Source organism: Macaca thibetana, chromosome 9 (genome assembly GCF_024542745.1).
Source record: "Macaca thibetana thibetana isolate TM-01 chromosome 9, ASM2454274v1, whole genome shotgun sequence".
NCBI classification, from domain to species: Eukaryota; Metazoa; Chordata; class Mammalia; order Primates; family Cercopithecidae; genus Macaca; species Macaca thibetana.
Window position 1 is genome coordinate 38504520 of NC_065586.1, and position 16113 is coordinate 38520632.

General features: G+C 43.5%; 1 protein-coding gene across 2 annotated transcripts in view; it reads left to right on the forward strand.

Annotated features, from left to right (window-relative positions):
• The window catches only part of LOC126963110 (cyclin-Y-like protein 2), a 48627-nt gene that overhangs the window by 17085 nt on the left and 15429 nt on the right, over positions 1–16113 (forward strand). For both annotated transcript variants that reach the window (XM_050805101.1, XM_050805102.1), the window contains exons 6-8: positions 5649–5700; positions 7476–7595; positions 12352–12518. In XM_050805101.1, coding sequence (XP_050661058.1) covers positions 5649–5700; positions 7476–7595; positions 12352–12518 — 339 coding nt within the window. The remainder of the gene's footprint in view (positions 1–5648; positions 5701–7475; positions 7596–12351; positions 12519–16113) is intronic.

The following is a 16113-nucleotide window of genomic DNA, read 5'->3' on the forward strand; positions in this document are numbered from 1 at the left end:
TTTTTTTTAAATTTATTTATTATTATTATACTTTAAGTTGTAGGGTACATGTGCATAACGTGCAGGTTTGTTACATATGTATACTTGTGCCATGTTGCTGTGCTGCACCCATCAACTCGTCATTTACATCAGGTATAACTCCCAATGCAATCCCTCCCCCCTCCCCCCTCCCCATGATAGGCCCCGGTGTGTGATGTTCCCCTTCCTGAGTCCGAGTGATCTCATTGTTCAGTTCCCACCTATGAGTGAGAACATGCGGTGTTTGGTTTTCTGTTCTTGTGATAGTTTGCTAAGAATGATGGATTCCAGCTGCATCCAAGTCCCTACAAAGGACTCAAACTCATCCTTTTTTATGGCTGCATAGTATTCCATGGTGTATATGTGCCACATTTTCTTAATCCAATCTGTCACTGATGGACATTTGGGTTGATTCCAAGTCTTTGCTATTGTGAATAGTGCTGCAATAAACATACGTGTGCATGTGTCTTTATAGCAGCATAATTTATAATCCTTTGGGTATATACCCAGTAATGGGATGGCTGGGTCATATGGTACATCTAGTTCTAGATCCTTGAGGAATCGCCATACTGTTTTCCATAATGGTTGAACTAGTTTACAATCCCACCAACAGTGTAAAAGTGTTCCTATTTCTCCACATCCTCTCCAGCACCTGTTGTTTCCTGACTTTTTAATGATTGCCATTCTAACTGGTGTGAGATGGTATCTCATTGTGGTTTTGATTTGCATTTCTCTGATGGCCAGTGATGATGAGCATTTTTTCATGTGTCTGTTGGCTGTATGAATGTCTTCTTTTGAGAAATGTCTGTTCATGTCCTTTGCCCACTTTTTGATGGGGTTGTTTGTTTTTTTCTTGTAAATTTGTTTGTACCTCTTATTATTTTGAGGTACGTTCCATCAATACCGAATTTATTGAGCGTTTTTAGCATGAAGGGCTGTTGAATTTTGTCAAAAGCCTTTTCTGCATCGATTGAGATAATCATGTGGTTCTTGTCTTTGGTTCTGTTTATATGCTGGATTATGTTTATTGATTTGCGAATGTTGAACCAGCCTTGCATCCCAGGGATGAAGCCCACTTGATCATGGTGGATAAGCTTTTTGATGTGTTGCTGAATCCGGTTTGCCAGTATTTTATTGAGGATTTTTGCATCGATGTTCATCAGGGATATTGGTCTAAAATTCTCTTTTTTTGTTGTGTCTCTGCCAGGCTTTGGTATCAGGATGATGTTGGCCTCATAAAATGAGTTAGGGAGGATTCCCTCTTTTTCTATTGATTGGAATAGTTTCAGAAGGAATGGTACCAACTCCTCTTTGTACCTCTGGTAGAATTCAGCTGTGAATCCATCTGGTCCTGGACTTTTTTTGGTTGGTAGGCTATTAATTGTTGCCTCAATTTCAGAGCCTGCTATTGGTCTATTCAGGGATTCAACTTCTTCCTGGTTTAGTCTTGGAAGAGTGTAAGTGTCCAGGAAATTATCCATTTCTTCTAGATTTTCCAGTTTATTTGCGTAGAGGTGTTTATAGTATTCTCTGATGGTAGTTTGTATTTCTGTGGGGTCGGTGGTGATATCCCCTTGATCATTTTTAATTGCGTCGATTTGATTCTTCTCTCTTTTCTTCTTTATTAGTCTGGCTAGTGGTCTGTCAATTTTGTTGATCTTTTCAAAAAACCAACTCCTGGATTCATTGATTTTTTGGAGGGTTTTTTGTGTCTCTATCTCCTTCAGTTCTGCTCTGATCTTAGTTATTTCTTGCCTTCTGCTAGCTTTCGAATGTGTTTGCTCTTGCTTCTCTAGTTCTTTTAATTGCGATGTTAGAGTGTCAATTTTACATCTTTCCTGCTTTCTCTTGTGGGCATTTAGTGCTATAAATTTCCCTCTACACACTGCTTTAAATGTGTCCCAGAGATTCTGGTATGTTGTATCTTTGTTCTCATTGGTTTCAAAGAACATCTTTATTTCTGCCTTCATTTCGTTATGTACCCAGTAGTCATTCAGGAGCAGGTTGTTCAGTTTCCATGTAGTTGAGCGGTTTTGATTGAGTTTCTTAGTCCTGAGTTCTAGTTTGATTGCACTGTGGTCTGAGAGACAGTTTGTTATAATTTCTGTTCTTGTACATTTGCTGAGGAGTGCTTTACTTCCAATTACGTGGTCAATTTTGGAGTAAGTATGATGTGGTGCTGAGAAGAATGTATATTCTGTTGATTTGGGGTGGAGAGTTCTATAGATGTCTATTAGGTCTGCTTGTTGCAGAGATGAGTTCAATTCCTGGATATCCTTGTTAACTTTCTGTCTCGTTGATCTGTCTAATGTTGACAGTGGAGTGTTGAAGTCTCCCATTATTATTGTATGGGAGTCTAAGTCTCTTTGTAAGTCTCTAAGGACTTGCTTTATGAATCTGGGTGCTCCTGTATTGGGTGCATATATATTTAGGATAGTTAGCTCTTCCTGTTGAATTGATCCCTTTACCATTATGTAATGGCCTTCTTTGTCTCTTTTGATCTTTGATGGTTTAAAGTCTGTTTTATCAGAGACTAGTATTGCAACCCCTGCTTTTTTTTGTTCTCCATTTGCTTGGTAAATCTTCCTCCATCCCTTTATTTTGAGCCTATGTATGTCTCTGCGTGTGAGATGGGTCTCCTGAATACAGCAGACTGATGGGTCTTGACTCTTTATCCAGTTTGCCAGTCTGTGTCTTTTAATTGGAGCATTTAGTCCATTTACATTTAAGGTTAATATTGTTATGTGTGAACTTGATCCTGCCATTATGATATTAACTGGTTATTTTGCTCATTAGTTGATGCAGTTTCTTCCTAGCCTCAATGGTCTTTACATTTTGGCATGTTTTTGCAATGGCTGGTACCGGTTGTTCCTTTCCATGTTTAGTGCTTCCTTCAGGATCTCTTGTAAGGCAGGCCTAGTGGTGACAAAATCTCTAAGCATTTGCTTATCTGTAAAGGATTTTATTTCTCCTTCACTGATGAAACTTAGTTTGGCTGGATATGAAATTCTGGGTTTAAAATTCTTTTCTTTAAGAATGTTGAATATTGGCCCCCACTCTCTTCTGGCTTGTAGAGTTTCTGCTGAGAGATCTGCTGTTAGTCTGATGGGCTTCCCTTTGTGGGTAACCCGACCTTTCTCTCTGGCTGCCCTTAAGATTTTTTCCTTCATTTCAACTTTGGTGAATCTGGCAATTATGTGTCTTGGAGTTGCTCTTCTCGAGGAGTATCTTTGTGGCATTCTCTGTATTTCCTGGATTTGAATGTTGGCCTGCCCTACTAGGTTGGGGAAGTTCTCCTGGATGATATCCTGAAGAGTGTTTTCCAACTTGGTTCCATTTTCCCCCTCACTTTCAGGCACCCCAATCAGACGTAGATTTGGTCTTTTTACATAATCCCATACTTCTTGTAGGCTTTGTTCGTTTCTTTTTCTTCTTTTTTCTTTTGGTTTCTCTTCTCGCTTCATTTCATTCATTTGATCCTCAATCGCTGATACTCTTTCTTCCAGTTGATCGAGTCGGTTACTGAAGCTTGTGCATTTGTCACGTATTTCTCGTGTCATGGTTTTCATCTCTTTCATTTCGTTTAGGACCTTCTCTGCATTAATTACTCTAGCCATCAATTCTTCCACTTTTTTTTCAAGATTTTTAGTTTCTTTGCGCTGGGTACGTAATTCCTCCTTTAGCTCTGAGAAATTTGATGGACTGAAGCCTTCTTCTCTCATCTCGTCAAAGTCATTCTCCATCCAGCTTTGATCCGTTGCTGGCGACGAGCTGCGCTCCTTTGCCGGGGGAGATGCGCTCTTATTTTTTGAATTTCCAGCTTTTCTGCCCTGCTTTTTCCCCATCTTTGTGGTTTTATCTGCCTCTGGTCTTTGATGATGGTGATGTACTGATGGGGTTTTGGTGTAGGTGTCCTTCCTGTTTGATAGTTTTCCTTCTAACAGTCAGGACCCTCAGCTGTAGGTCTGTTGGAGATTGCTTGAGGTCCACTCCAGACCCTGTTTGCCTGGGTATAAGCAGCAGAGGCTGCAGAAGATAGAATATTTCTGAACAGCGAGTGTACTTGTCTGATTCTTGCTTTGGAAGCTTCCTCTCAGGGGTATACTCCTCCCTGTGAGGTGTGGGGTGTCAGACTGCCCCTAGTGGGGGATGTCTCCCAGTTAGGCTACTCAGGGGTCAGGGACCCACTTGAGCAGGGAGTCTGTCCCTTCTCAGATCTCAGCCTCCGTGTTGGGAGATCCACTGCTCTCTTCAAAGCTGTCAGACAGAGTCGTTTGCGTCTGTGCAGAGGTGTCTGTGTGTCTTAGTTTACTGTGCCCTGTCCCCAGAGGTGGAGTCTACAGAGACAGGCAGGTTTCCTTGAGCTGCTGTGAGCTCCACCCAGTTTGAGCTTCCCAGCAGCTTTGTTTACCTACTTAAGCCTCAGCAATGGCGGGCGCCCCTCCCCCAGCCTCGCTGCTGCCTTGCCGGTAGATCACAGACTGCTGCGCTAGCAACGAGGGAGGCTCCGTGGGTGTGGGACCCTCCCGGCCAGGTTTGGGATATGATCTCCTGGTGTGCCTGTTTCCTAAAGCGCAGTATTGGGGTGGGAGTTACCCGATTTTCCAGGTGTTGTGTGTCTCAGTTCCCCTGGCTAGGAAAAGGGACTCCCTTCCCCCTTGCGCTTCCCAGGTGAGGCAATGCCTCGCCCTGCTTCAGCTCTCGCTGGTCGGGCTGCAGCAGCTGACCAGCTCCGATCCTCTGGCACTCCCCAGTGAGATGAACCCAGTACCTCAGTTGAAAATGCAGAAATCACCGGTCTTCTGTGTCGCTCGCGCTGGGAGTTGGAGACTGGAGCTGCTCCTATTCGGCCATCTTCGGTTCTCAAGTAGCTGTTTTTTAGACTGAGTTTCACTCTGTCACTTGGCTGGAGTCCATTGGCATGATCTCAGCTCATGCAATCCTCTCACTTCAGGCTTCTGAGTAGCTGGGACCATAGACGTGTGTCAGCATGCCTGGATAATTTTTTTTGTACTTTTGGTAGAGACAGGGTTTTGTCATGTTGCCCAGGCTGGTCTCGAACTCCTAAAGGAGCTCAAGTGATCTGCCAGTTTGGCCTCCCAAAGTGCTGGGATTCTACAGGCGTGAGCTACTGCACTGGCTGGCTGTATTTTTAAATTGATGTTTCTCTTTAGTTCCCTGTAGTATATTCTCATGATGTATTTGTTATTTTCAGTAATTTAAATAAAGGAAGCTAGCAAATCTGAATCACATTTACATTCATTAAAGTTCTAAAGAGATTATTGCCCACCACTACTGCTTTGTAAAACGTTCTTGTGTTTCCGTGTGTGGTTAGAGGAGTGAAAATGTGTTTGGTTTATTGTCATTGCCTGTTAGGGAGGGTCAGTACTTACAGGCAGTTCTGACTGGTTATGGTGTAAAAGACTTCACAGTACAGGACAGGCTGTGCTGAGGAAGAGGAGGTCAGGAAACCCTCTGCAAGTCAGTATCAAGGAGAATTTGTAAAAACCGTTTGCTTGAGTGAAGTAAACACCAAAGCACATAGGCACATAGGAGGCATTATTTTACTAAACAGATATTATACTAAGATATTAACAGTTTTTGAAGTAATATACATTCTTATTTTATAGAGATGCAGATAGATCTTTGGGCATATTTGATGAACGGTTACACCCACTTACAGTAAGTGTCACTTTTTTTTTTTTTTTTTTTTTTTTTTTTTTTTTTTTTTTTGAGATGGAGTTTCGCTCTTGTTGCCCAGGCTGGAGTGCAATGGTGCCATCTTGCCTCACTGGAACCTCCGGCTCCCAGGTTCAAGCGATCCTCCTGCCTCAGCCTCCCACGTAGCTGGGATTACAGGTGCTGCCACCATGCCCAGCTAATTTTGTATTTTTAGTAGAGATGGGGTTCGCCGTATTAGCCAGGCTGGTTTTGAATACCTGACCTCGGCCTCCCAAAGTGGTGGGATTTCAGGCATGAGCCACTGCACCCGGCCCAGTAAGTGTCACTTTTATTGAGTTTATATTTTCCTTTATTTTTCTTTTTTTGAGACAAAGTCTCGCTCTGTCGTCCAGGCTGGAGTGCAGTGGTGTGATCTCAGTTCACTGCAAGCTCTGCCTCCTGGGTTCACACTGTTCTCCTGCCTCAGCCTCCTGAGTAGCTGGGACTATAGGCGCCCGCCACCATGCCCAGCTAATTTTTTGTGTTTTTAGTAGAGATGGGGTTTCACCATGTTAGCCAGGATGGTCTCCATCTCCTGACCTCGGGATCCTCCCGCCTCAGCCTCCCAAAATACTGGGATTACAGGCGTGAGCCACCACGCCCGGCCTGAATTTGTATTTTCATCACAGATTTGTATCTGTTTCATGCCCTCAGTCAAAGGCATCTTTTTTAAAGTCTTGCTCCCCATTTCATGTGGCATCTAGTCATCTTATTTTGAAAGTATTGTAAAAAGAACATGCTGGAATAAGAACTGATCTGCAGGTATGTTTAATTAGTGAGCTATTGTGAGTAAATATACTATCCAAATAACAGAAAACCTATCTTTTTAGAAGATAATTGTCAATAGTATCAAGCAATATAAGTATATGTAAATACTTTTAACATAGAAGCATGATTTTTATGAAGAGGGTTAAAAATAATTTAAGTTCGCTGGGTGCAGTGACTCACACCTTTGTAATTGCAGCACTTTGGGAGGCCGAGGTGGGAGGATCACCGGGGGTCAGGAGTTTGAGACCAGCCTGACCAATATGATGAAACCCTGTCTCTACTAAAAATACAAAAATTGGCCAGGCATGGTGGCATGTGCCTGTAATCCTGGCTACTCGGGAGGCTGAGATAGAAGAATCGCTTGAACCCAGGAGGTGGAGGTTGCAGTGAGCCAAGATCACACCATTGCATTCCAGCCTGGGCAACAAGAGCAAAAATCCATCTCAAAAAAATAAAGCAAACAAACAAACAAACAAACAAAAATAATAAGAAGTTAAGTTTATATCAACTTACCTGGTGTAAAAATTTAAAAATGTACTTCCTCAGGTACATAATAGCCATATGTGGCTAGTGACTATTGTATTTTTCAGCACATGCTTAGAGCCTCATGGTTACAGAAAACTATATTTTTTTCAAAGTTTATTGCAGGGAAGAATGACATACGGTCAGTAAGACGTTAAAGCCTACTAGTAGCTTACATTTGGATGGAGTTATGTGGGGGAAAGGATAAAAAAGAACATAAACTTTTCTGAGCTTAAACTCATATTATTTTTAAGTGAATGTTGATGAGTATTAAATCATTATGGTATTTCAGGATCCCACTGTTCATTTTGTAAACACTAAAAGATACCTCACCAATCAAAATTATTGTAAATGACACATGGGCACAAATGTGAACACTCTGTCTTAAGAGCACCTCAGGTTTTTTTCTTCAATGGATACTTACATTGCATCTTTTCTTCTTTCAGCGAGAAGAGGTTTTGGAGGAATATTTTAAGTATGATCCTGAACACAAATTTATTTTCAGATTTGTTCGTACTCTGTTTAAAGCCATAAGGCTAACAGCTGAATTTGCAATCGTCAGTTTGGTAAGATATTTTCTATTTATAAAGCAGCTTTAGAAATTCTTTTTGTAAACAGGGTGGTATGGTCCTGTTTTTTAATAACAGTAAGTTTCTGAAATTATCTCAGAATTTTAAGAGAAACTTATGAAAGCAAATATATACATTTCAGTTGAATCATCATTATGGCTTAAAATGTCACAATTGCTTTTCTCATCACAGAACAATTGCTATTAAAGGCAGCAGAAGGGATTTCTGATTTCTCCCCCAACACTTCAGTAAACACAGTGCACACACATCCAGGGCATGTGGAGGGCTTGGAATGGGGAGCAGTAACAAAACCATCTGGCCGATGGGCAGGAAGGGATGCTGGTGTAGCTCTAAGCTGAGTCCCAGGCTGTATCCCCAGGCAATTCTGATACATGTTGTCAGTGACAGCTGCTGCCCTCAATTCTTTGTTCCTTGGATGATGTGTGTTAATCTGTCCCTACTGATGACCTGTGCATGCTCAGGAAGTTGCCCAGGAATGTGGTTCCAGTCGGTCTACCAAACCATAGCTGTGTCATTACATTTACATTATCCCTACAGAATTCCTTTTTGTAAAACTATCATTTTAAATAATAAATTCTGTTCAATTTATTAAAAATAGTCTTACTCCTTCCCACAACAAACCTGTATAGGAAAGTCAACTGCATGGCAAGGAATGAAAAAATACTTAGGTTAATACTTCTTTAGCAAGCAGTTAGACTCTAGGGGAGAAGGCGCCTACTGTGCACTTGAATCAAAGCCCTGAAAGGGCACTGGACCAGATACAGGCCTTCTCGAGGAGCTGCAGGTCGTTTGGAACTCTTAGTACATGCTAGAGGGAAGCAGGATGGTGCCTCCAGCTCTAGAGAGGTAGGTGATGCAGGAGGGAAAGCTGGATTGGAAAAGGGAGAGTTTTGTACATGGGCTAAGCTTGATGTGCCTTTGAGAGAGCACAGTAGCAGAGTCTAGTCATCATTTGGGTATACAGGACTAGAGCATGAATCTGACGTGGAGCTACAGAATGAAGAGCAATAGCAGCTGTTTAAATATTGAGAAAATGTGTAGAATGAAATTGGACAAGCTGAGCATGGTGGTTTCATGCCTTTAGTCCTAGCTACTTGGGAGGCTGAGGTGGGGGAATTACTTGAGCCCAGCAGTTAAGTCCAGCCTGGGCCAGATGATGAGACCCTGTATCTCATTTTATTTATTATTTATTTATTTATTTATTTATTTATTTATTTATTTTTATTTATTTATTTATTTATTTTTGAGACGGAGTCTTGCTTTGTGCCCCAGGCTGGAGTGCAGTGGCGTGATCTCGGCTCACTGCAAGGCTTGCCTCCTGGGTTCACGCCATTCTCCTGCCTCAACCTCCCGAGTAACTGGGACTACAGGCGCCCACCACCGTGCCCGGCTAATTTTTTGTATTTTTAGTGGAGACTGGGTTTCACCGTGGTCTCAATCTCCTGACCTTGTGATCCACCCACCTCGGCCTCCCAAAGTGCCTGGATTACAGGCGTGAGTCACCGCGCCCGGCCTATTTATTTATTTATTTATTTATTTATTTATTGAGATGGAGTCTTGCTGTGTCGCCTAGGCTGGAGTGCAGTGGTGCGATCTCGGCTCACTGCAAGCTCCGCCTCCCAGGTTCACGCCATTGTCCTGCCTCAGTCTCCAAAGTAGGTAGGACTACACGCACCCGCCACAACGCCCGCCTAATTTTTTGTGTTTTTAGTAGACACGGGGTTTCACTGTTTTAGCCAGGATGGTCTCGATCTCCTAACTTCGTGATCTACCCGCCTAAGCCTTCCAAAGTGCTGGGATTACAGGTGTGAGCCACCGTGCCCAGCCGAGACCTGGTATCTTAAGAAAACAAAAAGTGAGGCCAGGTACAGTATCTCATGCCTGTAATGCCAGCACTTTGGGAGGCCAAGTTGAGAGGATTGCTCAAGTGTAGGAGTTCAAGAGCAGACTGGGCAATAAAGTGAGGCCCATTTCTACAAAAAAAAATTTAAGAAATTAGCTGGACGTGATGGCACGTGCCTGTGGCACCAGACACATGGCAGGCTGAGACAGGAAGATCACTTGAGCCCAGGAGGTGGAGGCTGCACTCTAGCCTGGGCAACTGAGTGACACCCTGTCTCAAAAACAGATAAAGTGAACAGAAAATAGGTGGGTAAAGACTATTATCATTTGAGGGACAAGCACCCAGAGGAGTGGCTACCAGAGTGGGAAGAGGAAAAGCAGAAGAGGATAAAAGGAGAAAGAGTTCAAGATAGGAGAAGCTGTGGTCACAGTGCTGAATGCTGCCGAGCAGTGACTTGATTCGTGAACTCTCACTGGATGCTGACTCTGTGCCACTCTTCTTAGTGCTTGGGTAGAGGAAAGGACAGGTGGAACACAGTTCTTGCTTTTATGAGCTTATGTTCTAGGAAGATGGAACTTAAGTATTTTCTCAGGTAGTATGAAACAGCAGGAAGAGGAAGCAGGATAAAGGGTTACAGAGTGATTGGGGGCTATTTTAGATAGAATGATAAGGAAGAGCCTCTCTAGAGAGCTGACATTTGAACAGTGACCTGACTGAAGGAACGACGAGTAAGAGTGCTGACATTGCAGGCAGCAGGATGACTGCCAAGACAGACAGAAATGTGTTTCACGTGTGTTTGAGGAACAAATGGCAAGGTGACCAGCATGGTCAGAGTGAAGAATGAGGGAAACAGTGGAGATGAGGCCCCACAGCCAGTACCATAGCTCACAGGGCCTTTTGGCTTATAGGCCGTAGGAAGAAGTTAAGGTTTTAGTCCAGTTTGATGGGAAGCTCATGGTAGATCTTGAGCAGGGGAGTGCCGTACTCTAAATGAAGAGGTTCTACTGGCTGCTTTGGGGACAGTAAGCCATAGTTGGGAGGCAGAGTGGAAGCAGCGAGGAGGGTTAAGAAGCAACTAGGGTAATACAGGTGAGCAGTGACAGACTGTGGGTCACCATCAAACCATGCAGACTACCAGTGAAGGTAGACATAAGAGGCATTGCACACAGATTGGAGTAGGGGAACTGAAATGCAGGTATTTGGCCCCAACACCTAGGCAAATGGCAATGGATGCAGAGCTTTATTTTGTCAGCGTGAAGGCACAAGAGACAAATGCCTGTTGGGAAGAGGAGCCTTGGGAGAGTCATGTTAGCAGGGACAGGCAGTGTAGCTGAAGCAGAGATGGAAGATGAGGAGCTGGTATGAGGGGATGGTGCTGTGAGCACCAGTGAGAGGACACAGTTGGAGAGGAGTAGGGAGTGGGATGGGGACAAAGGAAACACAATTTGGAGGGAATCTCTGGTAGAGAGGAAGAAATTCTTCAGAAAGAGTTGATTGTGGGAATAGTGTGCTGCAAAAGTGAAATGGGATCAACTGCACTGAGGGAAGAGTTGGCGTCAGTGGGAATAAAGAATTCTCAAACTTACCCAGAAGGGCACGTGGCATGGATGAGTGTCAGCAGGTCAGCAGCTTAGCAGGAAAGGGGACAGGAAGTAGAGGGCTTGCTATGTTGTTTCAGAGGTCTCTGATTCCTACGCAGTTGGACCCTGGGAGGGAGGATCATTCTTGAAATATTTCAGAGCGCAGAGTTTGGGAGAAAGGGAGCAGAATCTGTAAAATGTCATGTTCAATAGCCATTTGTTTTTGAAACATACTTGAGTTTGGCAGTGTTCGGATCAGTATCAGATCTGGCAGTGTTCTGCATCTGATACCCTTCAGACAAGGAATAAACTTGCTTATTTATATAAAGTTTTGTCTTTCTGTTTTGATGTAAAGAGTTCAAGTAGCTCACAGACATACAGCTCTGCAGAGCACCCTCTGAGGTAATAACACGTCACAGCTCACCTTTAATCTTTAGTCAAGTGTTCACTTTGCCCAATTCTTTGTAGGACAGATGTTTGATAGATGTAAAGCAATTCATGGAATTGTCTCGCCAACTGCCTGGCAGGTTTAGAGGAATCCCAGGGATACAGAGACTGGCAGCTGTTTCCACCTTAAAACCAACAGAATTGTCTAAGCTGCAGATGATGTAAGACAGAATAAATTTTTATGAAGTGAACATGAAGATGTGAAAAATAGGGGCTGTGAGAAAGACCATCCTTTATACACATGTATTTCTTATCAAGTGAGCAACTGAATATGGGGAATGTTATATAACCCCACAGACCTGTGCCTGCCATGTTGCTCTGCACAGCAGCTACTGGGAGGCTGTCTTGACCAGCAGTTTTTTAAGCTAGTGCCACAGAAGGGTGAGTTTTTGTGAAAAGGAGGTTAACATTTGCTCACTATCACATCGGTTTTACATATTCAAGCTTGACGTACTTGTAAAATTCCCATCTACCTACCAGCTCCGTATGAGACATTACATGTGGTAGGTACTTAAGGATTTATTGAATGACTTTAATCCACACTGGGCCTGTATGTGTACTGTCTTTTATGAGTGTGAAGGTGACAACACTTCCTGTCTTCATGATGCCCTTGGCTGAGATGTACGGTCATTCTTGTGACCAAAATTGGGCTGTGAATTTCCATGGGCAGAGTAGGTAGCAGAAGTATCTGACCTACGATTGTGATATGGCCCCTTGTTCGGCCTGATCAAGCAAATCTCTGTAGAATGTAAGCATAAGCACTTACTTTCTGGTCAAAACCAGAAGAAATCTGTCATTCATAAGAGTTCTTATCACAGCACTTAAACTGAGCTAAATCAAAGGCCAGTGCTCTGTTTTGCAGATTTACATAGAAAGACTTGTAAGTTATGCTGATATTGACATTTGTCCAACTAACTGGAAGAGGATTGTCTTGGGAGCCATTCTTCTTGCCTCCAAGGTTTGGAGTGATATGGCTGTGTGGAATGAGGACTACTGCAAGCTCTTTGAGAACATTACAGTTGAAGAAATGTGAGTTTGTACGGTTTTTGTGAACTTTCTAATCATTTTTCAGTACTTTATGTGCTCCCATAAACTTAAACACTTTAAGAAATATTTTTAAAGGTTATATTGTGCAGATAAAGAAAATGGGTGTAAACACCACATACTTTTTCCATCCAGCTTTAGAACAACGGTTCATATTTTTCATTGTTTGCTGGTAGGTCTTGGTAAATTGATGTCTTAATAATCTCATAAGTTGAAAAGTATTTTTCTGGTGAATATTTTTGGCATTATCTTACCAGTGTACTACCAGAATATAATAATACACTAAATATCTTTATGACTTTTTCAAAGCTGTGTGCAAGTTTCAGTCTCTTTGTAATGAGCACAGGTCTAGGACCTCTGGACCGTGAAAAATGTGTAGTTTCACCCTGAGTTACACATTGTGAATTTGCTTTTGCTAGTGTTGCCCCTGCTTTTATCTGATGTTCTGTTTTATAGAAACCTTGAGATACAGAATAGCCGCAGATCCCTGTGCCCCTGTCCCATCCCCAATAGGAGTGTTGCATGTGTTTAGAAATTGGGCTGATGAGTTCGAAGTTCCAGTGTTCCCCCTCAGGCAGTCTGAGAAACATTGCTGGAGCATTATCCAGTGCTCACCACACTCAAGAGGTTCCCAGGGCACCTCATACAACCACAGCAGCACTTTGGGGGCCCCGTGTTACCTGTGAGAGTGCAAGAAATCTTGCTGAGTCATGGGGCTGCTCACAGACGGCACCAACATGATACTGAAACAGGAGCTTCCTGGGGTCTTTCTTCCAGTCTGGCCTCATGACTGCTGTAAAGGGAAGGGCCTTGGAGCTGGTATGCAGAGAGAGCCAGGGAGGCATTTCCAGCAGAGGCTCTCACAGTGTCTACTAGACAGCGAGAATGGCTTTGTGGGTGACACTTAGGGAAATCTGAAGGAACACCTCTTGATGACATTGAGCAGCATATGAAGATCAAGATCATGACAGACAGTGGTAAGAGGTTTGGGGTTGTTGTTTTTATTTTTTATTTTTATTTCTTTACATTGGCCTGTTACTGCAGTTAAGACTGTCTTTCAGAATGTACGCAGTCCCAGAGGTGGAGCCTGATGACTGAATAGCAGTCTCTGCCAATTGTGCTCCCTGCAGGAATAGCAAATTTATCAACTATCTAAACAAAAGAAAGCACCTGCATAGGAACTAAAAATCAGGTAAGCAATTACAGTACCTGGTTTTAACTTCATATCACTGAAAGAAGCACTGAATAGTGTAGAAAAAACAGTCTTGAATTGCTGATGCCACCCCTTCCCCATGTCCCAGCAGTGGACCTGTGGTGAGGAGAGCACAGCAACTGTGGGACTTTGCATTAAATTCAATGCTGCCTTGTTGTAGCAGAAAGCAAAACAAGACTGCTCTCATCCAGTGCCCACCCACACAGGAAACATTTAGACTAGCCCTAGCCAGAGAGGAATTGTTCATCCCAGTGGGTGGAACTTGAGTTGTGAAAGGTTACTGGCTACTGTGGGATAAAATACTCTGGAGTCCTTAATAAACCTGGAAGTCTGTCTAGGCCACAAGGACTGCTGTGCTGTGCTTGGAGACAGTGTATTTAGGGGAATGTGACCTACAGAGACGGCAGCTGGGGCAGCTAGGGAGTGCTTGCCCACCCTTCCTCCAGTCCTAGACAGTGCAGCTCACAGCTCTGACAGAGACCTCTTTCTTCCACTTGAGGGGAGGAAAGAGGACTTTGTCTTGCAACTTGGATACTAGCTCAGCCACAGCAGGAGAGGTCAGTGTCATGAGACCCCCATTTCAGGTCCCAGCTTCGGGATAACATCTCTAGACAAACCTTGGGCCAGAAGGGAACTTGCTGCCTTAAAGGGACTCAGTAATGGCTGGATTCATCACTTTCTGATGAAAGAGCCCTTGGGCCCTGAAGAATCACCAGTGGTGAACAGGTAGTACATGCCATGGGCCTCGAGTGAGACTCAGAGATGTGCTGGCTGCAGGTGTGACCTAGCAGATTCCCAGCTGTGGTGGCTATGAGGAGAGACTCCCTCTGTTAGAGAAAAGCTGAGGGAAGAGTTAAGAGGATTTTTCTTGAGCTTAGATACCAGCTCAGCTACAGTGGAGAAGAGCACCAAGTGGACTGTTGGAGTCCCCGATTCAGGCCTTCGTTCTTGAATGGCATCTCTGGACCTACCCTGGGCCAGAGGGGAGTCCGCTGCCCTGAAGAGTGAGTTCCAGGCCAGGTAGCATTCACCACAAGCTGACTGAGAGCACTTGGGCATTGAGTGAGCATCAGTGATGACCTGACAGTAATCCCCATGGGACTGTGATGATGGTGTATGTGGAGACACCTGGGCTGTCTGGGCAAAGGGGAGGGAAGAGTGGGAATGGATTTGCCTGCTAGATTCAGTGCCAGCTCAGCCATGGTAGAGCAGAACACCAGGTAGATGTCTAAGGTTTATGACTCCAGCCCTGGCTCCCAGACAGCACCTCTTAACCCATCCAGGGACCTGGGGAACTTACTGCACTTAAAGGAAGGACAGAAGCCTGGCTGGCTTTACTACCTGCTAATTGTAGAGCCCCAGGGACTTGAGTGGCAGCAGGTACTTGTTACAGTGGGCCTTGGCCCACCACAGTGCTGTACCAGCTTCAGATCTAGTGCTGTCCTTGTGGTGGTGGCCACAGGGGTGCTTGTATTGCTCCTCTCTGAGCCCCAGGCAGCCTAGCAGAGAGAGAGAGACTTCATTTGTGGGAAAGTGAGGGAAGAAGTGAGTCCCTGTCTGCTAATCCAGAGAATTCCTTCAGGTCTGGTCTCCGACCACCAATGTGGTACCTCTACAAGTCTGCAAAACACAATGACATTCTTCACAGAAATATAAATAAAAAATGAATTCTAAAATTTATATGTAACTACAAAAGACTCAGAGTATCCAAAGCTATCCTGAGCAAAAAACAAACGAAATCTGATTTCAAATTATACTCTATAGCTATAGTAATCAGAACAGCATGGCACTGGCATAAAAACAGACACATAAACCAATGGAACAGAATAGAAAACCCAGAAACCAATTTATACATCTGCAGTGAACTCATTGTCAGCAAAGGTGCCAAACACATACAATGGGGAAATGACAGTCTCATCAATAAGTGATTCTGGGAAAACTGGATATTCATATGCAGAGGAATGAAACTAGACCTCTCTTTCTCACCTTATACAAAAGTCAAATCAAAATGGATTAAATATTTAAATCTCAGCTGGGTGCAGTGGCTCATGCCTGTAATCCCAGCACTTTGGTAGGCTGAGATAGAAGAATTGCTTGAGCCCAGTAGTTCAATACCAGCCTGGGCGAACAAGTGAGATTCTGTCTCTATTTTTTAAAACATTAAAAATTAAAAAATTTATTTAAATCTAAGACCTGAAATATGAAACAAATAAAACATTGGGAAAACTCTCTGGGATACTGGACTCAGCAAATATTTCTCGAATATTTCATAAGCATAGGCAGCCAAAGCAAAAATGGGCAAATTAGGTCACATCAAGTTAAAAAGCTTCTGCACAGCAAAGGAAAGAATCAACTAAGTGAAGAGAC